Source organism: Quercus lobata, chromosome 7, assembly GCF_001633185.2.
Source record: "Quercus lobata isolate SW786 chromosome 7, ValleyOak3.0 Primary Assembly, whole genome shotgun sequence".
NCBI classification, from domain to species: domain Eukaryota; kingdom Viridiplantae; phylum Streptophyta; class Magnoliopsida; order Fagales; family Fagaceae; genus Quercus; species Quercus lobata.
In genome coordinates this window covers 9,337,221-9,361,102 of record NC_044910.1, presented here as the reverse complement: position 1 = coordinate 9,361,102, position 23,882 = coordinate 9,337,221, and the positions used below count along the sequence as shown (strand labels likewise).

The 23,882-nt window shown below is 33.8% G+C and overlaps 2 protein-coding genes across 3 annotated transcripts; both read left to right on the top strand.

Annotated features, from left to right (window-relative positions):
• The first annotated feature begins 1,467 nt into the window (after positions 1–1,467).
• On the top strand, positions 1,468–2,896 carry LOC115953972 (F-box/kelch-repeat protein At3g06240-like). Its single transcript, XM_031071810.1, has one exon. It carries the CDS (start codon positions 1,525–1,527, stop codon positions 2,695–2,697), a length of 1,173 nt encoding a protein of 390 aa, XP_030927670.1. The 5' UTR covers positions 1,468–1,524; the 3' UTR covers positions 2,698–2,896.
• An 18,071-nt stretch (positions 2,897–20,967) lies between these two features.
• Positions 20,968–23,021, top strand: LOC115953678 (F-box/kelch-repeat protein At3g06240-like). 2 transcript variants are annotated; one of them, XM_031071436.1, is made up of 2 exons: positions 20,968–21,194; positions 21,474–23,021. In XM_031071436.1, the coding sequence occupies exons 1-2, from the start codon at positions 21,085–21,087 to the stop codon at positions 22,255–22,257; spliced, it is 894 nt and encodes a 297-aa protein (XP_030927296.1). In that variant the 5' UTR covers positions 20,968–21,084; the 3' UTR covers positions 22,258–23,021. The 2 variants fall into 2 exon arrangements, with proteins under 2 accessions (XP_030927296.1, XP_030927295.1); XM_031071435.1 differs by having other exon boundaries at positions 20,968–21,401.
• The last annotated feature ends 861 nt before the right edge of the window (positions 23,022–23,882 follow it).

Genomic DNA, 23,882 nt, shown 5'->3' with positions numbered 1-23,882 from the left:
GAGGGCACAAAGATGTTTAATTTCCGAAAAAAGGGCATTTGCCCATTTTGGCCCTAGTAGTTACACCAATTTTCATCCTTTTCTTTATTTTATTTTTTGTAAAATACTAAACATGCTATAAATTTTTTACTAATACGATAATAAATGTGATTTATAAACTTCAAATTATCAAATAAATGAATGTTTAGATTGTTTTAAGTGATTGGTGACACCTCAAACAATAAAAAAAAAAATTAATTTTTGTTTGAAAATGGAGAGGAAAAAAAAAAGTTGTATTGACATGACAATTTCCCTTTTTTGGTTGGCATTATTATAAGAGCACTACCATCAAGTGTGCCAAATGCCAAATGTGCCAAATGCCAAATATTTGGCATTTGGCACACCAAACACAAAAATCAATCCTTATTAGGTATTTCAAATCCTAAATATTTTGGCACACTGTTACAATATATTTGGCATTTGGCACACCAAACACCAAAAATCAATCCTTATTAGGTATTTCAAATCCTAAATATTTTGGCACACTGCTACAGTACTGTCTCAAATATGAGACGATATGGACAGTAATGCCAAAATTACTTTTGCTTATTTTATTTGCTTTTCTCTTTGGACCAAACATGTCTCACTCTCTATCTGCAACACAGCTCTCTCTCTCTCTCCTCTCTGGTCTCCATCTCTCTCATTGCTCCCTATTTCTTTCTCACTTTCATTTTTTTTTATCTCACTCTCTTCCTCTCTCGTACTCACTCTACTTCACCGACTTCAAGTCGCTGTCGTGCTGCCGATCTCGCCTTGAGCTGCCACCCGCCTATCTTGCCTCTCTCTCTCTCTCTCTCTCTCTCTCTCTCTCTCTCTCTCTCTCTCTCTCTCTCTCGGTGGTTGTGGCAGTGTTTCTAATGGTGGTTGGCTGATTTTGGTTGAAGGTGGTGGGTTGATCGGGTTGTGGGTGTGAGATTTGGGATGGTCTCAGATCGGGTTATGGTGGTTGATGTTTGTTTGAGGTTTTTCTTTTTTTCTTTTTCTTTTTTTGGTAGCAGTGGCTGATATTGGTGGTTAGTGGTTGATTTTGTGGGGGTAGTCAGTGGTTGTGGGCTGTGGCGGTTGATCTGTGGGTATGGGTGGTGGACGATTTTGTATATATATATATATAATGAGAAAATAGAGGGAGTAATTACCCACTAGGGCTCACTTTTCTCATCAACCCTAAATGGGTAGAAATGAGGAGAAAGACAAGTAAAAATGCTTCAATTTTTGGAGGTCACCACTGATGACTTTTAAAATTTCAATTTTTATTTGGAGTATTCAAGGAAAAAAATATATATATCTAAATTAAATATATTATATATTTATATTCTTTTCTTTTTCTCTTCCCTCAGTCTTTCCATTTCCAAACATGTGAAAACTAAAAAGGAAGCATTTTCATTTTCAACCAAACACGCTGAAAATAGTCTGTTAACTTGGCTCCTCTTTTACTTCACCTTCTTGCAGCCGCAAACCTATACCAAAGGTCCAAAAGTGCCACCGATGTCTCGACCTACGGAAAAGCTAAGATTGTTGACCGAGCGTGTTCTGGACGACGACATCGTATTCGACATACTGACTCGGCTACCAGTGAAATCCTTAATCCGATTCAGGTGCGTTTCTAAATCATGGTACTCTACAATCACAAACCCCATTTTCATTGCCACACACTTCAAGCTCAACGAAGCCAAATCATTATCCAATAAAAATAGTCACAATGGTTATCTGCTATATACATCTGTAACAGAGGGCTATTCTTTTCACGAAGATTTGCGTACACTTGTTTACAATAGGGACCGCACAGTGACTGAGATTTCCAGGTTTATAACCCCCTTTCCCTTTTGTGATGCCTTCATGAATTGCTTCTGTAATGGCATCTTCTGCCTCGATAGGTTTGACGAAAACAATGGTGATCATATGATATATTTGTGGAACCCAAGCATTAGAAAGTTTAAGATGCTTGCTCCTGCTCTTTTGACTGACCCTTTTGATAGTGCCACCCTTGGACTTGCTTATCATTCTCAAATGAATGATTTCAAGATTCTTAAACTTGTAAGTTTCCCAGGGTCTCTTGGAGAGCCAGATCCACCAACTGAGGCTGAGGTTTACACATTGAGTACGGATTCGTGGAGAAAGGTAGTGTCAGCAGAGTTGTCCGACCCCAACATTGGATATCTTTATCAGAATTCACCATGTATATTTTTTAACGGAGCACTGCACTTGATACTAACTAACAAACACTGCCGTTTCATTTTGTCCTTTGACATTAATGATGAGAGATTCCATAAGATAATGCTGCCTCTGGATTTCTTAAATGTATACCAATCATATCTTACCGTGTTCAAGGGATTGCTGGCTTATATTATTATCTCTAACTATCTAGCTACTGGGGGCATCATGTGCCACTTATGGGTGATGAAGGAGTATGGCGTGGCAGAGTCTTGGACCAGAAAATGTGTACCAATCGATTGGTTTCATCATTTCCATGGCTGCACAGACTATGGTGAATTGCTAATTAAGAATTTCATGGGGCTGATATCAATTGACCCTGAGAATCTACTTCAGAACAGTCTTATAATGGAATCAAATATTAGATGGGCTGGTTACGCAGCCAATTCCATAGAGAGTTTGGTTCTACTTGATGGGGTAAATGTGTCATCTGAATACGAAGATTAGTCTGTTGAGGTTTCTAGCAAGGTGGCTATTTTTGTGAAGTTCAATGTCAAGTATTTTGGTATCAAATATGCAATTTGAATCCGAGCTCTTATTATGTTGTTTCTTTCTTCCCTCTTATTCTTTATGACACGAACATCAGAGGTACTAATTTATTAAGAATTTTTTTTAAAGGAGATTATGGCTATTATGCCAAATGATATTTGTGTCAATAACATTGTTCACATCCTCAAAGATGGCAATGTCATGGTGCTGCATACATGCTTAGCCAACATAATCTTATCGCATCTGATTGCCCTCATGAAAAATTTGATGAGCTTAATCTCTTTGCTTTCAGTCCCCACCAAAAAAATAGGGGCTTAATTTCTGCGTGCAGAAAGTTGATTTATTGGTGGTAAGCAATAAATAAGGCTGATTTTATATCTCACGATATCATATAGAAGGCTTTATATTCTTTGCAGCCATAGTTGATTGATCTTATGCCATTTTATAAAATATGTTTCAACTGCTTCAATTAGTTAGAATATGCTGGAAATCATGGAATTATTGAAATATATGATTTTGTATGATATAAGATGGCTGGGTTTAGTGAGATTGTTGATAAGTGGGCTAGTGATAGAGAGAACTTGGTATGATTGAATACTCTTTACTTTTGTATAAGCAGAAGTCAAAGTCAAATTTTTGACTCAAATCTATGATTTTTCAATGCCATTAATCTTTTAGCTCTTTTTAAAAGCATTAAGTTATAAATTTGATTGTTTCTGGTCTGTGCAAGGATAATGTGCACACTTAAAACATTACAAGTGATTGAATCACTATTTTTCTGCCTCTGTTTCAATGGTTAAGTCATTGATAAATTGATGTACTCTCTTGAGTCTTGATTGTAACATTTTTTTCCTTGTTGAATGATTTGGTAGTTAAGTTTGCTAATATGTTACTCCTGCCCTAGGGATTTAGACAGGCATTTCAACCTCAAGCTCAGGAATAATTTTGGTTACAGGTTTGACATAAATGATGTAAATTATAAAAAAAGACCCTTTTGTGGTGAGTGTTTTATGTTGTCATTGGAAAGCTGCTGAAGAATTGTTAGCATATGAAGCTTCTGTTTAAAACAAAGATGTTATTATATTTGTTTTGACATGGCAATGTCATGGACACGAATATATGCTTAGCAAACATGATATTTGTTTCATTTTTGTGCTGGTGACAAAAATGTCATGAGCATTACTTTAGCTTTTAGTCCTTAGTCCTTAATCCCAAATTTCACTATTGAATGTTTAGTTTTTAATTTGGGATTACATTATTACTTCTTTACTCATATACACAGAGGGTGGGAGAAATTATTTGGGAGAGTAATAAAAATTGATAAAGAAATAATATTTTATTGAAATGGAGTGTAAAATAAATAATCTAATGTAAGTGTTTTTCTTGCCAGGATTTAATCAATTTATATTTTATTTTTTTGGTCACAAGACACCCTCACTCACACTTTATTAAGTCCTAGAAAGGTTTAAAGAATCTGGTCAACTGAGTATAAGCACTCAATTTTAAATTCCTATATTTTTTTTAAAATTTCAGGCCAAAATAAAATTCCTAAATTTTAGGCTTTTTTTTTTTTTTTTTTTTTTTTTTTTTTTTTTTTTTTAAGTTAAAAGATAGAAAGCTAAGTATACAAAAACCGATCTAGTGACAGACAAGCAGACGAAAAAGTGAACAGCTCACGAAAGAGCCTAGTAGGCTTAGCAGCTAAACACAATACAGACGTTGCTGTAAAAGATACACGCTTGACAAAAACGGACTCTGCTATAAGTCTTTATTTTCTTTTGAGCTGCTGTGAAGTGCTGGTACTCTTCCAGAAAATACAGTAGCTCCATCACCGATGGCATTTGGTTGTAGCTGAATGTTTTCAAAATCAAACTTGTTACGGGCATTCCAATAGAGAGTAGAGACCAAGCGATGATTGTCCAAACCTCAAGGTCTAGCTTCTTTAGCATACTCTGAAACAGTAAGAAGTCTTGTGCTGCATTGGAACATTTTTGTATAAAAAAGACGGGGAAAATGGGTTTATTTTTAAAATATCCAGCACAATATTCCTATTTTCAAACTATTAAGCACCGTGTCCCTGTTTTGAAACTCGATTTTTAAAAAATTGAGATTCAATGTAACTCAATTTTAATGTTTTTGAGTTTTAGGTAAGTTTTTGCCAAGCTGGACGAGCATATGTGGCTTTTCCCAATTAAAAAATAATAATACTAAAAATAAAAAATAAAAAATAAAATCCAATTGGAACTTGAGTTCCTCAGAAATTTTTTCAATGCTGAACTCGATATTCTTAAGACTGAGTTTTGTGGGAATTTGAAAAATATTTTATGAAATTTTTTTGTTGTGTGTGTAACTCAATTTTAAAAGTATTAAATTATATTGGGATTTTTTTAAAAGTGAACTCGATTTTAAGAAAATCAAGTTTCACTAACGTTATATCCAAAACAAGTTTTTTCAGAATCAACATTTCTAGTCCCCTTAACTTCAGTGTTTCTCATAGCTCCATAGCTATACATCCCTGGATTCGGTGTTATCTCTCAAGCGATCATCTCTCTATCATCTCAAGTACAAAACCCATATCATAATTTGATGCACATAGAAATTTTTTTGACATAGGTGAGGAATAGTTTTAGATATTGCAAAGGTTTATCTGCTAAAATGTATTTTCATATTGAGGAAGTATTTTCATTTGATATGTTGTATTGTTTGTGCTTAAGAATTTGGTTGAATGAGCGTTATGTAACTACATTGGGGCTATATTAGTTGTTTGGTGTTGTAAATTTGAAGTACAAAAAATAAAAATTTTTAGATCCGCAAGAAGCAATGAACAATAAATCTTATTTGGTTAAGATTTTTTTTAAATTGTTATTAAGAGTTTAGGAGGATTCTTAGCGAAATAAAGGATCTTCTTTTGTTAGTTAATGTTGTTATTTTCCCCCTATATATATATATATATACACTTATTATATAATAAAAATTGGGTTTAGAAATCGTGGTTGCACCAAGTGACTATACCAAATTGAAGAAAATTCATTAAATTTCATTTTTTTTTTTAAATTAAATTTAGTTGGTTGATGCCATACAACCATCGTTCCGTTCCGGCTGAAACGGTTGGAAAATCTCGTACCGAGATGCAATCGGAACGATAATATCACCCGTTCCACCTCGGGTCCAATTCCGGCCAGTTTCGAGTCATTCCGACGAATTCCGGTCAATTTCGGCCGGTACTAGCTTTTAGAAGAAAAAAAAGAAAAAAAAAAATCCCTAAACTTACAAACTCATTAGCACAGCATGTCATTACCTAGTGACAATCGCCTAAAAAACAAACCCAGCGATCACAGACTTCGCTCCTTCTCTTCTTCATATCGTCTTAGACTCTCTGCCAGTCTGCTCTTCTTTCCTTTTTTTACTTTAGTTTTTGCTTTGTCAAGTTTTTGTTTTGTTTTATATTTGTGTTTGCCTTGTAGACTTTGAGTTTGCTGACCCCACCCACGTGACAAAGTTTTGGTCCTTTTGGAAATGACAAAACTCAAAAAAGCTGACAAAGGAGTTTGATTTTAAACTTATATTTGTTGAGTCTTGCCCGTCCCCAACGTGATATATATATATATATATAGAGTACTATTTTTGGTTGTTATTTTTAATTTTTTAATTACATATTTATGTTTTAATATTCTAAAATAGTAATTGTTAGGTAAAAACTAAATGATTTGTGTTTTTTAAGGTTTACTTATTTGGATCAATAATTTTATGTTGTATAAGAAAATATAAATATATATTATTTTTAATTTTTTTAGAAACCCCGAAACACCTTAAAGCGGTACACCGAAATAGACTGGTACCGAAATATTCCGTTCCACTGGATAAACCGAAACAGGGTCCGAAACGGTATTCATAACATTGCATACAACTACTATACTTGAAAGAGACTTAAATTATCACAGGAAATTTTTAGATAAAAAAATTTATTATATTTCTCTTGCCCGATTGTATTTTTAATAAAAATTAGAAAATTTATTGCTAAAATTATAGTATATATTACAAAGGAGTATGATGAGCTTAGAACTGCGAGCTAATAAAATTTAGTAGTATCATGGCATTGTAAACCTATCCTAAAAAAACCGTATCTATCCTCTCCAACAAATAAAAATGATTGATACATACACAGTGTCAGTATTAACTTAGAGTTCAAGAATTTTAAGGTATTTGATTTTGAGAAATGATATGTCTATAACATTTTTACAATATTTTTGCAACAAATCCTAAGTGGCAGATTGTTACTGGTTGTTATTGTTGGGGCAAAAAAGTCATCCTAGTGTTAAATTCAAATTTGAACCAATAACAACTAACTACCTGTGATTTGTTGTAAAAATATTGTAAACGTAGCATCTCTCTTTGATTTTTACTCGGACTCCTTTTAGGCAGAGAATGTATATATATATATATATATACTGTTTTTTTTTTTTTTTTTTTTTTTTTTTTTTTTTTTTTTAAAAAAAAAAAAAAAAAAAAAAAAAAAAAAAACTTTCTTCTAGCCGCAAACCCAAACCAAAAGTACCAGTGTACCACCGATGTCTCAACCTACGGAAAAGCTAATATTGTCAACCGAGTGTGTCCCGGACGACATCGTATTCGACATACTGACTCGGCTGCCAGTGAAATCTTTAATCCGATTCAGGTGCGTTTCAAAATCTTTGAACTCCACCATAACCAGCCGCATATTTATTACCACACACTTCAAGCTCAACGAAGCCAAATCATTATCCAATAAAGATAGTCACAATGATTATCTGCTATATACATCTAAATCACAGTACTTTTCATCTAATGAAGAAGAATTGGTTGCATTTGTTTGCAATAGGGACCACATATTGACTGAGATTTCTAGGTTTAAAACCCCATTTTACTTTTTGGATGGTTACTTCGTCAATTGCTTCTGTAACGGCATCTTCTGCCTAAGTAGATATGATGATGATCCTATAATATGTTTGTGGAACCCAAGCGTTAGAAAGTTCGGGATGGAGGTCTTGCAGTGTTCAAGGGATTGCTGGCTTTTATTGTTTCTCGTGATATAGACCCCACATGCGACATATGGGTGATGAAGGAATATGGTTTGGTAGAGTCTTGGACTAGAAAGTCTGTACCAAAAAGAAATATTAGATGGGTTAGTTATGCATCTAATTTTATGGAGAGTTTGGTTTTGCTTGATGGTAAATGCGTCGTCTGAATATGAAGATTAGTCTGTTGAAGTTTCTAGCAAGGTAGCTATTTTTGTGAAGTTCAATGACATGTATTTTGGTATCAAATATGCAATTTGAATTTGATCTCTTATTATGTTGTTTCTTTCTTTTCTCTTATTGTTTATGAACATCAGACGTATTAATTTATTAAGAAAATTATTTTAATGGGGATTGTGGCTGTTATGCCCAATTGATATTTGTGTCAACAACATTGTTCGCATCCTCAAAGATGGCAATGTCATGGTGCTGCATACATGTCATAATCTTATCATATGTGATTGCCCTTGTGATAACATGAAAATTTTGATGAGCTTAATCTCTTTGCCTTCAGAAATCAGAACCCACCCAAAAAAAGGGGCTTAATTTCTGTATCCTATCCAGGGTGCAGAGAGTGGACTTATCGGTGATAAGCAATAAATAAGTCTAATTTTATATTTCACTATATCAAATGAAGCCTTCATATTCTTTGCATTTGATTTTATTGTTTAAAAAACAAAATGTTTTAACTGCTTGAAAATGTTAAGAGTTTGCTGAAAATCTTGGAGTTATCAAAATATATTATTTTGTATGATATAAGATAGTTGGGCTTATTGAGATTGTTGATAAGAGGGCCAGTGATATATATAGACCACTTGGTATGATTGGATACTCTTACTTTTGTATACAGCATAAGTCAAAGTCAATTTTTTTACTCAATTATATGATTTTTCAGTGCCTTTATTCTTCTAGTTCTTTTTAAAAGAATTAAGCCTATTAATTTAATAAAATTACATGCTTAGTTTTTTTTAAAAAAAACAATTACATGCTTAGTTTAGTTTGCCTATTTTCCAATGATTGTTGCTGATCTGTTCAAGGATAATGTGCACACTTATATGACAGGTGATTGAATCACTTATTTTCTGCCTCTGTTTCAACGGTTAAGTCACTGCATAAAAAAAAAAAAAAAAAAAAAGTTAAGCCACTAATAAATTGATGTACTCTCTTGTTTCAAAAAAAAATTTCCTGGTCGAATGATTTGGTAGTTATGTTTGCTAACATGTCACTCCTTGCCTAGGGATTTAGATAGGCCTTTTCAACCTCAAGCTCAGGAATAATTTTGATTACAGGTTTGACATAAAAGATGTAAGACATGACCCTTTTGTGGTGATAGTGTTTTATGGTATAGGAAAGCTACTGAAGAATTGTTATCGAATGAAGCTTGTGTTTAAAACATAGCTGTAATTATGTTGACTTTCATTCTTGCTGCTGCTGGCATGAAACTATTGCTCTGATTTGGAAGACTACAAAATTGTAATGAGCATAGCTTTAGGTTTTAGTCCTTAATTCCAAATGTCTATTTATAACTTACTATTTGAATGTCAATTACGTTTGAGTTGGTAGCTTTTGATAGGACCAGCATTACAAAAGGCACGAGAATGTTGTTGACTTCTTGTTATTGGAAAATAAAAACAAACCCAAGGGTGAGGGAAGAGTGAGAGACTTTTTCCTCCTTTAACCTACCAGACCATATAGGAGCAGAGATTTTTTTTTCATCGAAATTTGTTTCAATGGCCAAACAATTTACAATTGCCATACAAGGCTGGATAATTGTTTCAAATAATTTTATAATTTGTAAATCCATATAATTCAACACAATTTAGTACAAAATTACTGGTGAGGCTCCTTGGCATAACAAATAAATAAAATTCTTTTTTCATAATGGTTTACATGCAATTTAGAAAATTTTGTCAAAAATGCATATTTATAAAGTCCTGGGTCGAACAATGGGATGACAATAAGGCATGTCAAATTTCATTCAAATCGGTGTCATTTACTATTTAATCAATACACTTATTTTTTTATGCGTAATTCTATACTACAAAAACTTGAAACTTAAATTTTTTTTTTTAAAAATGATAGAATGAAACTTTAAAATTTGATTGTTGATATAGTTATTGATCTTTAATCTTCTTAAAATTTTATAAGTATGGAAAATATAATAAAAAATGTAATTCTACCATTAGATTTTTAAAATTTATATTTATTACAAAAAGAAGTTCAAAAAATTTCTAGAAAATTTACCCTTTTTTTTTGGTAAATGGGCTTTTTGCAATGTGGGTGTTTAGGTCCAGAGTCGCAGCATCATGGGCCATAGGCATTATAAAAGTAGTAAGGTCTTAATGGTTAAAAGTAATCAGAAATATTCAGAAAGCTAAATCAAACCGCCAACGAAGATGTCTCGACAATACACATTTTTTTATGCATAATTTTATATTACAAAAACTTGAAACTTATTTTATTTTTTATTTTTTAAAAGTGATAGAATGAAACTTTAAAATTTGATTGTTGATGTACTTATTGATCTCTAATCTTCTTAAAATTTTATAAGTATGAAAAATATAATAAAAACTGTAATTCTACCGTTAGATTTTAAAAAATTTATATTTATTATAAACAAAAGTTCAAAAATTTTCTAGAAAATTTACCCTTTTTTTTTGGTAAATGGGCTTTTTAGTTTTTACAACATGGGTGTTGAGGTCCAGAGTCGCAGCACCATGGGCCATAGGCATTATAAAAGTAGTAAGGTCTGAATAATTAAAGTAATCAGAAATATTCGGAAAGCTAAATGGAACCGCCAACGAAGATGTCTCGACCTACGGAAAAGCACCTCCCTGTCCCTAACGACATCATATTTAACATCCTAACTTGGCTGCCAGTGAAATCCTTAGAGCATTGGCATTGGAGAATGTTAATGCCATATCTAAGGACTTTTTGGCATTTTATGCCTCAAAACCGTTTGCATCAGAGAATTGTAAATCCAACTATTGCAAAAAATTTTGCAATAGTGCTACAGTACAATTCTAAAGTTGGAATTGTACTGTAGCACGAAATTTCTCTCTCCATTGTCTCATTATTTCAACTCTCTTCTCTCTCTTCCTTCTCTGTTTCTCCATATGCTCTCTCCTCTCTTCAGACGGTGGGTTCTATGGTTGCTTTTTTTTTTTTTTTTGGGCGTGGGCTAGTGGTGGTTGTGGTTTTTGGCGTGTCACTGTGTGTGGTTGTGGTTTTTTTTTTTTTTTTTTTTTTTTGGTTGTGATTGGTGCTTAAAGGGGTTGTGGGTCATGGTTGGGTCCGGTGTTTGGGTCGTTGGTCGTGGTTGAGTCCGGTGTTTGGGTCATGGTTGGGTTGTGGCTGAAGTGGGTTGTTGGTCATGGATCGGCGAAGCTTCACACGGCCTCTTTCTCATCTCTCATCGTGGATCAGTGAGCTGGGTTTGGATCGGTGGGCTGGGATCGATTGATGGTGGGTTTGAAACGGTGGATCTGTTGATTAGTGGGTGGATCGATTGGGTTGATCATCGGTAGCTCCGATGGTGGCTCTGGTGATGATTTTTTTTTGAATGGGTTTGCTCCGGTGGGTTTCAAATCTGTGGCGTGGGTTTCTGATCGGTGGCTTAGGTTTGCTGATCGGTGGCTTGGGTGGTGGGTGTGGTGGTCGTTGTTTGCTCCAACTGGTTTGATGGTTTGTGTGTGTGTGGCTCTGTTGATGGTTTGTGTTTGTGTGTGTGGCTTTGTTGATGGTTTGATAGTTTGTGTTTGTGTGTGTGTGGTGATGGGTTTGGATAGGTTGACCGGTGTATCATGGGTATGTGGGTGTGGCTCTGTGTATTGAACCGGTGCTAGAGGTTGAGGGAGAAAGAGAGAAAAAAAAAAATGACTGTTGGAAAGCCTAGGAAAATCAAGTCTGAAAAAAAATGACGGTTGGAGAGAAATAATAAAGAAAGATTAAAAAATAATATTTTAATAAAAATAGAGTTTTGGGATGTTGGAAGTATTGTAAAATGGGATGGTATAATAATAAAGTGACTTTTTGGAATGGTAAAATAAAGTAGAATTGGAATTTTCCAATGTTGATGCTCTTAGTCCGATTCAGATACGTTTCCAAATCTATCTTGGTACTCCACCATCACCAACCCGATTTTCATCACCACACATCTCAACCTCAACAAAGCGAAAGAATCACTATCCACTGACAATAATAACAATAACAATGGTTATCTGTTATATACATACGTACCAAAGGATTTTTCATCTAGCCATGAACTGTGTACGGCTGTTTACAATAGCGACCACACACTCACCCAGATTTCTGCTTTTCAAATCCCTTTTCTGGTTTCAACGTGGTTAGCTTCTGTAATGGCATGTTCTGCCTTGATTGTCTTACCGACCATCGTGATCATATAATATGTCTGTGGAACCCAAGCATTAGCATTAGAAAGTTTAAGACACTTGCTCCTGTTCGCTTGATTGACTATGTTGATAGCGGCACTCTTAGACTTGATAGCGTCACTCTTGGACTTGCTTATAATTCTCAAAAAAATGATTTCAAGATTCTTAGACTTGCGCGTTTTTATGAGATTATTGAAGAAGTAGTATTAAATCGGTTAGGGATGGAGGCCGAGATTTACACATCCAGTACTGATTCGTGGAGAAAGGTTGAAATATCAGTGGAGTCCTTAAGTCGACCTATTTTTTTATTTAATAATTTAGGTAAACGTTGTATATTTGTAAATGGAGCTCTGCACTTCATAGCATATGTTCAGGGCTATGATTTTATCTTGTCCTTTGACGAAGATGATGAGAGATTTCGTGAGATAAAGCTGCCTCAAAATTACTCAAGTTGATTCAATCTAAGGTCTAGACAACTTGAAGTATACAAGGGATCACTGGCTTTGATTGTTTTTTGTCATGATCCTGCTAATAGGAGTTGCATATGCCTTATATGGGAGATGAAGGAGTATGGTGTGGCTGAGTCTTGGACTTGGACTAAAAAATGTATAACAATGAATCCCTTTGATAGCTGCTACGGTGGCACTGACAATGGTGAAATTCTAATTAATAATGCCAATAGGCTAGTTTCGTTTAACCCTGAGAATCATCAGAACATTTTTGCTATTGAAGATGCATGTTGGGCGGATTACACTGCTAATTCTATGGAGAGTTTGGTTTTACTTGATGGGGGTAATAGTGTATCTGAATACAAAGATTAGTTTGTTGAATTTTCTAGAAAGGTTACTATTTTGGTGAAGTTCATGTTGGCAGGTATTTGTGGTATCAAATATGGAATTTGAATACAAAATTGAGCCCTTATTATGCTCTCTTTATTTTTCCCCCCTCTTATTCTTGAACACATGAACATTAGAGTTATTAATTTATTAAGGAGTAAAAAATCCTAATGGGAATTGTGGCTATTATATCCCAACTGATACTAGGGTCAATAACATTGTGCACAGCCTCAAAGATGGAAATGTCATACATACTTAGCCAACATAATCTTATCTCATTTTATTGCCTTTGTGACAACATGGACAATTTGATGAGCTTCTCTTTGACTTCTCCCTTAGAAATTTTTTCACAAAAAGGCTGAACTTGTGCAATCTGTGCAGGATGCAGAAAGTTTATATTTAGGTTGTAAGTAATGAATAAGTCAAATTTATATTTCACTATATCAAATAAAAGGCTTTTGATTCTTTACACACATTAAATTGATTGTGTCGTTTTTTTAAAGATGTTTTTAACTTCTTGAAATTGTTAGGATTTGATTAAATTCATCAAATATATGATTTGGTATGATATATGACGGCTGGGCTTAGTGAGCTTGTTGATAAGTGGTATAGTGATAGACAACTTTAGTATGCTTCAACACTCTTTACTTTTGTATACAGTAGAAGTTGTCAAATTTTTTATTCAATACTATGATTTTATAATGCCAATATACTGTTAGTTCTTTTTATTTTTGATAAGTATTATTTTAGTTCTTTTTAGAAGTATGAAGTCTATTAATCAAATATAACATGCTTTGTTTAGTTTGCCTACTCCCAATTATTGTTGTTGGTCTGTGCAAAGATAATGTGCACCACCTCAAATATTGCAAGTGAATGAATCAGTACTGTTTCCTACCTCTATTTCAATTGTTAAGTCACTATTAAATTGATGCAGTCTCTTATCTGTAATAAATCTGCCACATTGAATGACTTATCAACAAGTTTTACTAATCTGTCACTCCTGGCATAGGGATTGATTTTATCCCCCCAAAAAAAAAAAAATTGAACATATGATAGCATTTTATGTTAACATATGAAAGTTAATGAAGAATTGTTATCTTATGAAGCTTTTGTTTAAAACTAAGTTGTTTTTATGTTGGTGTAGAGAGGGAAATTTTCTGACCTATCATAAGCTGACATGTCACATTACCAAGTCCACAAAATACAGCCAATTACAAAGCACCACGTATTGCTGCTAGGTTTTGCTATCACTATTCAGAAACCAACAGAAATTTGCCAAGTGTCATGCAAAAACCAATCACTCATCAGTGCGTGTAAGCGATGACACAAGCAGTCCAGCACGTGTTAAGTGAACCAATCAGGCTGTGACATGTGTCACCAATCAGATTCCACCACGTGTCGCTCACTCACCCCCAAACTCCTGTAAATAGAAGCCTTTCTAAGACATTTAAGGGGACAAAGATTCAGAAGTAAAAAGCTCTGCAAGAATCAAGCCTCAAAGTCTTCAAGAACTTGAATCCCAAAAATCGGAGAACATTCGAAGCAGAATCATCCAAACCATCTGTCTAGATCCTAAAGTTTGCGGGAATCAAGCTCAAAGTGACTGAAAACATCAACAAATCACAAATCAATGAAGCTCTACGGATCCAAGCTTCTAAAACTCCGAAGAACTTCCACCACAAACCTTCGAATACGAAGAACACACGAAGAACACGAAGAACGTGAAGAACAAAGGATTTCTAACAAACTCATAGCCAGAGATTCATTGTAATTCCGTTTCAACAATCTTCGATCCATCCCTCAACCAAATTGAAGGACATTTTGTGTTCAAGTCAAAATCACATTACCACAAATCCAATCAATAAGTCTTGCAAGGAGATCAAATCAGAGGATCACTCTTTTGTAATTTCAGAGAATTGTACCACACAATCATCAATACATATTCGTATTTGTGAAACTATTTTACTTGTTTGATTTATTTCAAACTAGAAATTTAGTCGTCTACAGTTGGCTTTCTTCCCTCCTTCTGCAGACATGAAAGTATGGCTGGGACATGGAATGCCACATTTATCTTTGTCGAACAAGAGAAAGGGAAATCCTTAGGAGTTTATGGCTATTATTTATTTAACTGACGACTAGTGCATAAGGATTATGCATATTATTGGACATGGCAATGTCATGATCAAGAATACGTGCTTAAAACTGTTGTTTAAAATCTGTGCTACTGACAAAAATATTTTGAGCAAGATTAGCCTCAGCTTTACGCCATTAGTCCCAAAAGAAAGCATGATATTTTCATTCTGTATGAGATGTGTGAGGTTGATTTACTGATCCTGCCATTATAGTAGAAACATGGAAATGCAATGGTGCAGTACATGCTTAGCCAATATAATCTTATCTCTTTGGTATGCCCTAGAGACAATATTAACAATTAGATCAGGTTAATCTCTAAGTTTTCAGCTTTTCTTTTTTTTAAATAAAAAATAAAAAAGGGCTATTGAAGTTTCTACTGTTTGAAAATATCAAGTTTTGATAAACATCATGAAATTATATGATTTTGTATGGTAAAAGATGTCTGGGCTTAATGTGATAATTGATAAGTGGGCTTAGCGATATGGACAATTAGGGATGCCTGAAACTTCTTTAATTTTGTATACAGTAATACAGTAGAAGTCGTAGTCAAATTTTTTACTAAATACTATATGTGCTATTTAATTCGCCTACTGGCCACTGATTGTTGCTGCTCTTTCCAAAACTACTATGCAAGTGAATGCTTGCAAATGCAATTGATTAGTCATTGTTTTCTGCCTCGATCAAAGTTTCAGATAATAATAACAATTTGATGCACTTTCTTTTATGGAACCCTTTTACCAGATTGAATGATTGGGTAGTATAATTTTCTTAAGCTGTTACTCCCAACCTAGAAATTCAGGGAGACCCTTGCATGTCAACCTTATAATAAGTTCAATTACATGACTTAGAAGATAAGCTGCTTATTTCTAGTATGGTAAATAAATTAATTGTTAAATTTTCAATATAAAGTTCTGTGACCAACAATGGGATGGCAACATAGCAGCGCAGGGTGGGGCTGGATCATGGCTTTCTTACCCCCATCTGTAGTCTAGTGATTTTTCCCCGAACTCGCCTCACTAGTCGGAGCAACTTGCCATGCCTTGTTCTTGTCATGCAACCAAAGAAGGGGGGAAAAATCAAATCTCTCAAAAAAAAAAAATTAAAAAATAAAAACTCATAAGCAAAGCTTGGAAACTGAAGAGCTTTAGTGTTATACCTAAAGAAAGTAGTGGATCAATGGCTATTGAAAAAGATCAATTTTAAACAATTAGTGGATCGATGGCAATCTCACTATAGATATCTACTAGTTTAAGTCCATACTGAGGTTTGTTTAGTTAGCATAAACAAAGAGATATAGTGGTTAAAGAAGCAATGAAATACTAGGTTGCACCGACACGCCATTTTTGGCGATGTGTCGGACACGAATACCGGCACGACTTGCCGGACTCCGATGTCTGAGCGGTGTCTTTTTTTTTTTTTTCCTCTTCTCCGACATGGCGCCGAAGCGGCGCCAACACGCCAGCAGTGGGGGAAAAAAAAAAAACAAAAAAACAAAAAAAACAAAAATTCAAGATTTTCACAGATGGACAAATCCTTACTATTGATTTTGTGATATACCCTTGAGTGAGAGGTGAAAAATCTCACATCAGAAACCCACACAGCCCAACCGTTGATTTCCTTATGTCCCTTGCCGGCGCTACATTGGGCCGATCGGCGAGTCGGTGAGCTCCCTTTGTCTTTCTGTCCCTTCTGATCTCTCTCTCTCTCGGAGTGAACAGGTCCGAGCTTCTCTTCTCTCTCTCTGTTTCGCGATTTTTCTATCTTTCTTTTATCTGCTGACTGCTTTGGACCTTTGGTTTGGTGTACTGTGGCGTGTTTTATTTATAACACCCAAAGCTTTTTTTTTTTTTTTTAATCCCACTCACTATTATACTTTACTGTATATATATATATATATATATATATATTTTGTTTCTTTACTCAGCCTTGCCTTATAAATTATAATGTTCATTATGAATTTAGTGATTTTTGTTTTTATGTGTCCTGCTATAGTTTTATTTATTTATTAAAGTTAAATATTGTAGGTGATTTTACTAATGTTTGTTTTCGTGATTTTCTTTTTGTGTGTCTTGCTTGTTTTCTTTTTATGTTTTTAGTTTGATGTTGAATGTAGTCTATTTAAACTTTTGGTTTGTACTCTAAACATTTTTTGAATATTATTGTACTACTTTGGGTGTTAGTTTACTTATTTATAGTTCTTACATAATTTAAATTCGAGACATAAACATATTTTATGTCTAAAAATATTAAACAATATACCTAAATATAAAATTTAATTAATTATTTAATTGTCATGTCCACGCCGTGTCTTGTCCTTATTTTTCAAAAATTGCCGTATCCCCGTATCCATGTCCGTGTCGTGTCCGTGTCCGTGCAACATAGATGAAATAGACTAATGATTAAAAAGGGGAGTGTACCATTGTTGGTGGGCCTATTAGTGGTATAGGGATCTCTTGGTGGAGCTACCGGTGGTTTTCAGTGGAGAGAGAAAGAGATATAGTAGGGCGGGCGACAGACTTGTACTTGCTCAAACCAAGGCAGCACAAACAATCCTTTTCAATATAACATCCAAATTATTGAAATATATGATTCTGTTTGATATAAGATGGCTGGGCTTAGTTAGATAATTGTTAAGCGGACATAGCAACATGAACAATTAGGAATGTGTGGAACTGCCTTAATGTTGTATACAGTAGAAGTCCTAGTCAATTTTTTTGACTAGATACATTTATTAGTTTGCCTAGTAGGCTACTAGCCACTGATTTTTGCTGGTCTGTCCAAATCTACCATGCTACCCAGCACATCAAATTTCTATTTCTAACTTGCTATTTGTATGTTAAGCACTTTTGGTTTGGGATACATTAATATGTATAATGAGATAAGATAAATCCTACTTGGAATTAAAGAAGAGCAATGGTTATCACAATGACTTGTTTTAATAGAAATTGTCTTGAAGTCATGATTTCAGTTAAAAGCAAGTGTGTATATAAGTTATTAGTTATTATCGATAAAAGAATATGTTAGCTGCTCGTGTGAATTATCTTGTGGCTTCATTTTATCCTGTTTTAAGTTTGAGTTCTTTTATGTGCAGCATTAACTGATGTAGATGCGGCAAATTTACAAGCTTGCAATTTATAAGGCTTTTGCATGTTTTATATTGTTTTGCTTAGTTACATAAAGTTTGTTTTAAATGTGTTACATAACTTTGATAGAATAGTTTTATGTTTCACTAGAAGAGAGATGATTATATAAATTCAAAACACCAGTGACAATCATTTGGACATAGTATGATATACGGTCAACTTTAACTAATCTGTTGAGGATCCATAGTCTAGCCCAAAATTTTGAAACCAATCCTTTGTTTGTTGTTTTATGTGTGGCCACTGATGTCCTTACTCAAGTTTTCTTGTATCAAAGAAAATATAAAAGCTAATTACTCTAGTGTTTCTTTCTTATGCCATTCCATCTTATTGCTTGCTCCAGAGTTATATGTATATCTTTGAACTACAAGATAAATATTTTGAATGAGAAGGTTGGGCATCTAAATAGATCCAATTACCTTTTTTTTATTTTTGTTGACTACTCTAACTAGATCCAATTGCTTGTTAAGCTTATAACTTGCTTTTTAATAAGATTTCAAAGTTCTAAGGATGGATAGTATGATTTGTGCTATACAGTGGTGAGATAGAGATACTTATCTCGCTGTTGTCCATAGCATTTCTCTGAAGTTCCTTGTCATGAGGCTGAAATTGAGTTTCTTTGTATTACTATCTGTTGAAGGCATATTTTGAGCTCGAAGCTTTTGATAGGACCAGCATTACTAAAAGCACAACAGCATGCCTAAAAATAAGTTAAGATAATAAAAATAATAATAATAAAAAGAGATTGAGAGACTTCCTCCTTCTCCTTTAACCTACCAGATCTTCTTTCGTTGAAACTCTATTTCAATGGCCAAACAAATTCCTGATTGCCATATTAGGCTGGGAGACTTATAATAATTTTTTCCTTTGTAAATTCATAGAATTCTACACAATTTAGTATGAAATTACTAGTAAGGATCCTTAGAATGACAAATAAAGATAATCCTTTTTTACAATTGATTATGTACAATTCAAATTAGAAAAACTTGTCAAAATGCATCTTTATTTCTTATAGTGTAAATAAATTAGTTATTAGAGTCTTCATCATATCATTGGTAAGCTAAAATTATTATGCATATCAAGAGTCTTATAGCTTAACTGATTTTTTGGTGTTTTCAACCAAGATATTTAATTCTCATATTCTACTCTATATGAAGCCCTATTACCAAAGTTAAAAAAGTTTAAATTACTATTTCAAATAAAATTTTGAAACAAAATTTAAAATATTTTCTATTTTAAAAAAATACAACTATACATTATAAGTGGTAAAAAAAATTACTTTACAAGATTTAAAAAAATATTAATTAATTAATTAATTTTCAATTCAATAGTAATTAATTAATTTTTTTTAATTCAATAGTTGGAGGAGTATCGATGGTCATATATATATGACCATTGATACTCTTGTCACAATCATATTGTTAGAGCATTCACATCAATCTTAACACAATTTTAGTCAAATTATTCGGTCTAGAAAAAAAAAATTCACTTTTTCTCTTTTAACAAACTCAAAGTCACATACACTTACATCAGACTTAATATTAGTTTCTCTATTTTATTTAAATATTAGTTTGATATCTAAACATATTAATATTTGTTTTTCTCTTCCCCACCTTTCCTTTCATAGCAACACCACCATCTCCTTTGCAAAGCACTTTCAACAACAAAAAGACCCTTCTACTATCACCTAACAACAATAGCGTCAAGAGCATCACTGATCTCCATCATTTGCCAATCCAAAGGTTGCCAACATCAATTTATCTATACAAACATCAGTTAATCCAAGTGGCAGAGAGAAGTGAGTCAAAAGATGAATAAAAAATACAATTATTTGGCATGTTGATATCTTAGTAAGTGTACTGAGCTGCAGCTCAAACCCTTTTCCCCCTAGACCTCCAAGCACTTTGTACATAGGGAGGTGTCAATTCAGCTACAAGGCCTTTGGCAATTCTACTCTAACTTAATTTAAGTGAATATGTGCGTGAAACTCCCTTCTAGAGACTTGAATCTCGACTTTTGCCCCCCACATCCCATATCCTACAAGCACTTATACTTCTGGAGTGACCAATGCACCAAGGGTGCGCAGTGATAATTTCGTTAATAAAATATTTGTAGGGTGCTCTAATTATATTAAAATTTGTTTTATACTAGTAGTTACACCAATTTTCATCCTTTTTTTTTCTTTATTTTATTTTTTGTAAAATACTAAACATGCTATAAAATTTTTACTAATATGATAATAAATGTGATTTATAAACTTCAAATATTAAATAAATGAATGTTTAGATTGTTTTAAGTGATTGGTGACACCTCATACAGTAAAAAAATTTAAGCTTTGTTTGAAAACGGAGAGAAAAAAAAAATAAAAAAATAAGTTGTGCTCACATAACAATTTCCCTTCTTTAGTTGGCATTATAAGAAAAAAAAAATGAGAAAGTAGAGAAAGTAATTATCCACCCAGACCCACTTTTCTCATCAACCCTAAATGGGTAGAAACGAGGAGAAATGCAAGTAAAATGGCTGCAATTTTTGAAGGTCACCACTAATGACTTTTAAAATTTTAATTTTTATTTGGAGTATTCAAGGAAAAAAATATATATCTAAATTAAATATATTATACTCTTTTCTTTTCTCTTTCCTCAGTCTTTCCAAACATGTAAAAACTAAAAAGGAAGCATTTTCGTTTTCAAACAAACACACTGAAAAAGGAAGCATTAACTTGGCTCCTCTTGGCTCTTACTTTACCTTCTGGCAGCCGCAAACCTATACCAAAGGTCCAAAAGTACCACCGATGTCTCGACCTACGGAAAAGCTAAGATTGTTGACCGAGCGTGTTCTGGACGATGACATCGTATTCGACATAATGACTCGGCTGCCAGTGAAATCCTTAATCCGATTCAGGTGCGTTTCTAAATCATGGTACTCTACAATCACAAACCCCATTTTCATTGCCACACACTTCAAGCTCAACGAAGCCAAATCATTATCCAATAAAAATAGTCACAATGGTTATCTGCTATATACACCTGTAACAAAGAGCTATTATTTTCACAAAGAATTGCGTACACTTGTTTACAATAGGGACCGCACAGTGACTGAGATTTCCAGGTTTATAACCCCCTTTCCCATTTGTGATGCCTTCATGAATTGCTTCTGTAATGGCATCTTCTGCCTTGATAGGTGTGACGAAAACAATGGTGATCATATGATATATTTGTGGAACCCAAGCATTAGAAAGTTTAAGATGCTTGCTCCTCCTCTTTTGACTGACCCTTGTGATAGTGCCACCCTTGGACTTGCTTATCATTCTCAAAAGAATGATTTCAAGATTCTTAGACTTGTGAGTTTCCTAGGGCCTCTTGGAGAGCCAGATCCACCGACTGAGGCTGAGGTTTACACATTGAGTACGGATTCGTGGAGGAAGGTAGTGTCGGCGGAGTTGTCCGACCCCAACGCTGGACGTCTTTCTCATCATTCACCACATATTTTTTTTAACGGAGCACTGCACTGTATAGCAGCTAATAAACACTGCAGTTTCATTTTGTCCTTTGACATTAATGATGAGAGATTCCATAAGATAATGCTGCCTCTGGATTTATTAGATTTGTACCAATCATATCTTACAGTGTTCAAGGGATCGCTCGCTTATATTATTATCTCTAACCATCGAGCTACTGGGGGCATTATGTGCCACTTATGGGTGATGAAGGAGTATGGCGTGGCAGAGTCTTGGACCAGAAAATGTGTACCAATCGATTGGTTTCATCATTTCCATGGCTGCACAGACAATGGTGAATTGCTAATTACGATTTGCATGGAGCTGATATCAATTGACCCTGAGAATCTACTTCAGAACAGTCTTATAATGGAATCAAATATTAGATGGGCTGGTTACGCAGCCAATTCCATAGAGAGTTTGGTTCTACTTGATGGGGTAAATGTGTCATCTGAATACGAAGATTAGTCTGTTGAGGTTCTAGCAAGGTGGCTATTTTTGTGAAGTTCAATGGCAAGTATTTTGGTATCAAATATGCAATTTGAATCCGAGCTCTAATTATGCTGTTTCTTTCTTCCCCCTTATTTTTTATGACATGAGCATTAGGGGTACTAATTTATTAAGAATTGTTTTTAAAGGAGATTATGGCTATTATGCCGAATTGATATTCGTGTCAATAACATTGTTCACATCCTCAAAGATGGCAATGTCATGGTGCTGCATACATGCTTAGCCAACATAATCTGATCGCATCTGATTGCCCTCATGAAAAATTTTATGACCTTAATCTCTTTGTTCTCAGTCCCCACCAAAAAAAAAGGGGCTTAATTTTTGCATGCAGAAAGTTGATTTATTGGTGGTAAGAAATAAATAAGGCTGATTTTATATTTCACGATATCATATAGAAGGCTTTATATTCTTTGCAGCCATAGTTGATTGATCTAATGCTTTTTTATAAAATATGTTTTAACTGCTTGAATTAGTTAGAGTTTGCTGAAATTCGTGGAATTATTGAAATATATGATTTTGTATGATATAAGATGGCTGGGTTTAGTGAGATTGTTGATAAGTGGGCTAGTGATATAGAGAACTTAGTATGATTGAATACTCTTTACTTTTGTATACAGCAGAAGTCAAAGTCAATTTTTGACTCAAATCTATGATTTTTCAATGCCATTATTCTTTTAGCTCTTTTTAAAAGCATTAAGTTATAAATCTGATTGTTTCTGGTCTGTGCAAGGATTACGTGCACACTTCAAATATTACAAGTGATTGAATCACTATTTTCCTGCCTCTGTTTCAATGGTTAAGTCATTGATAAATTGATGTACTCTTTTGAGTCTTGATTGTAACATTTTTTTCCTAGTTGAACGATTTGGTAGCTGAGTTTGCTAATATGTTACTCCTGCCCTAGGGATTTAGACAGGCATTTCAACCTCAAGCTTAGGAATAATTTTGTTTTTGTTTACAAGTTTGACATAAATGATATAAATTATGACCCTTTTGTGGTGAGTGTTTTATGTTGTAATTGGAAAGCTGCTGAAGAATTGTCAGCATATGAAGCTTCTGTTTAAGACAAAGATGTTATTATATTTGTTTTGACATGGCAATGTCATGGACACGAATATTTGCTTAGCAAACATAATATTTGTTTCATTTTTGTGCTGGTGACAAATGGTCATGAGCATTGCTTTAGCTTTTAGTCCTTAATCCCAAATTTTACTATTTGAATGTTTAGTTTTTAATTTGGGATTACATTATTACTTCTTTACTCATATACACAGAGGGAGGGAGAAATTATTTGGGAGAGTAATAAAAATTGATAAAGAAATAATATTTTATTGAAATGGAGTGTAAAATAAATAATCTAATGTAAGTGTTTTTCTTGCCAGGGTTTAATCATTTTTTATTTTTGGTCACAAAACACCCTCACTCACACTTTATTAAGTCCTAGAAAGGTTTAAAGAATCTGGTCAGCTGAGTATATATATATATATATATATATATTTTTTTTTTTTTTTTCTGGTAAAAAGGAAAATTCATAAAACTCTAAACAGCCAACAACGAAACTAGACACCTCCTGTTGACATACA

What these genes read in the sequence shown, in the direction of transcription:
- LOC115953972 (XM_031071810.1), top strand. Translation starts at nt 1,525, where the DNA reads ATGTCTCGACCTACGGAAAAGCTAAGATTGTTGACCGAGCGTGTTCTG.
- LOC115953678 (XM_031071435.1), top strand. Translation starts at nt 21,085, where the DNA reads ATGTCTCGACCTACGGAAAAGCTAAGATTGTTGACCGAGCGTGTTCTG. An exon ending in ACAGTGACTGAGATTTCCAG is followed by an intron (nt 21,402 to 21,473) that starts GTTTATAACCCC and finishes CTGCCTTGATAG; the next exon opens with GTGTGACGAAAACAATGGTG.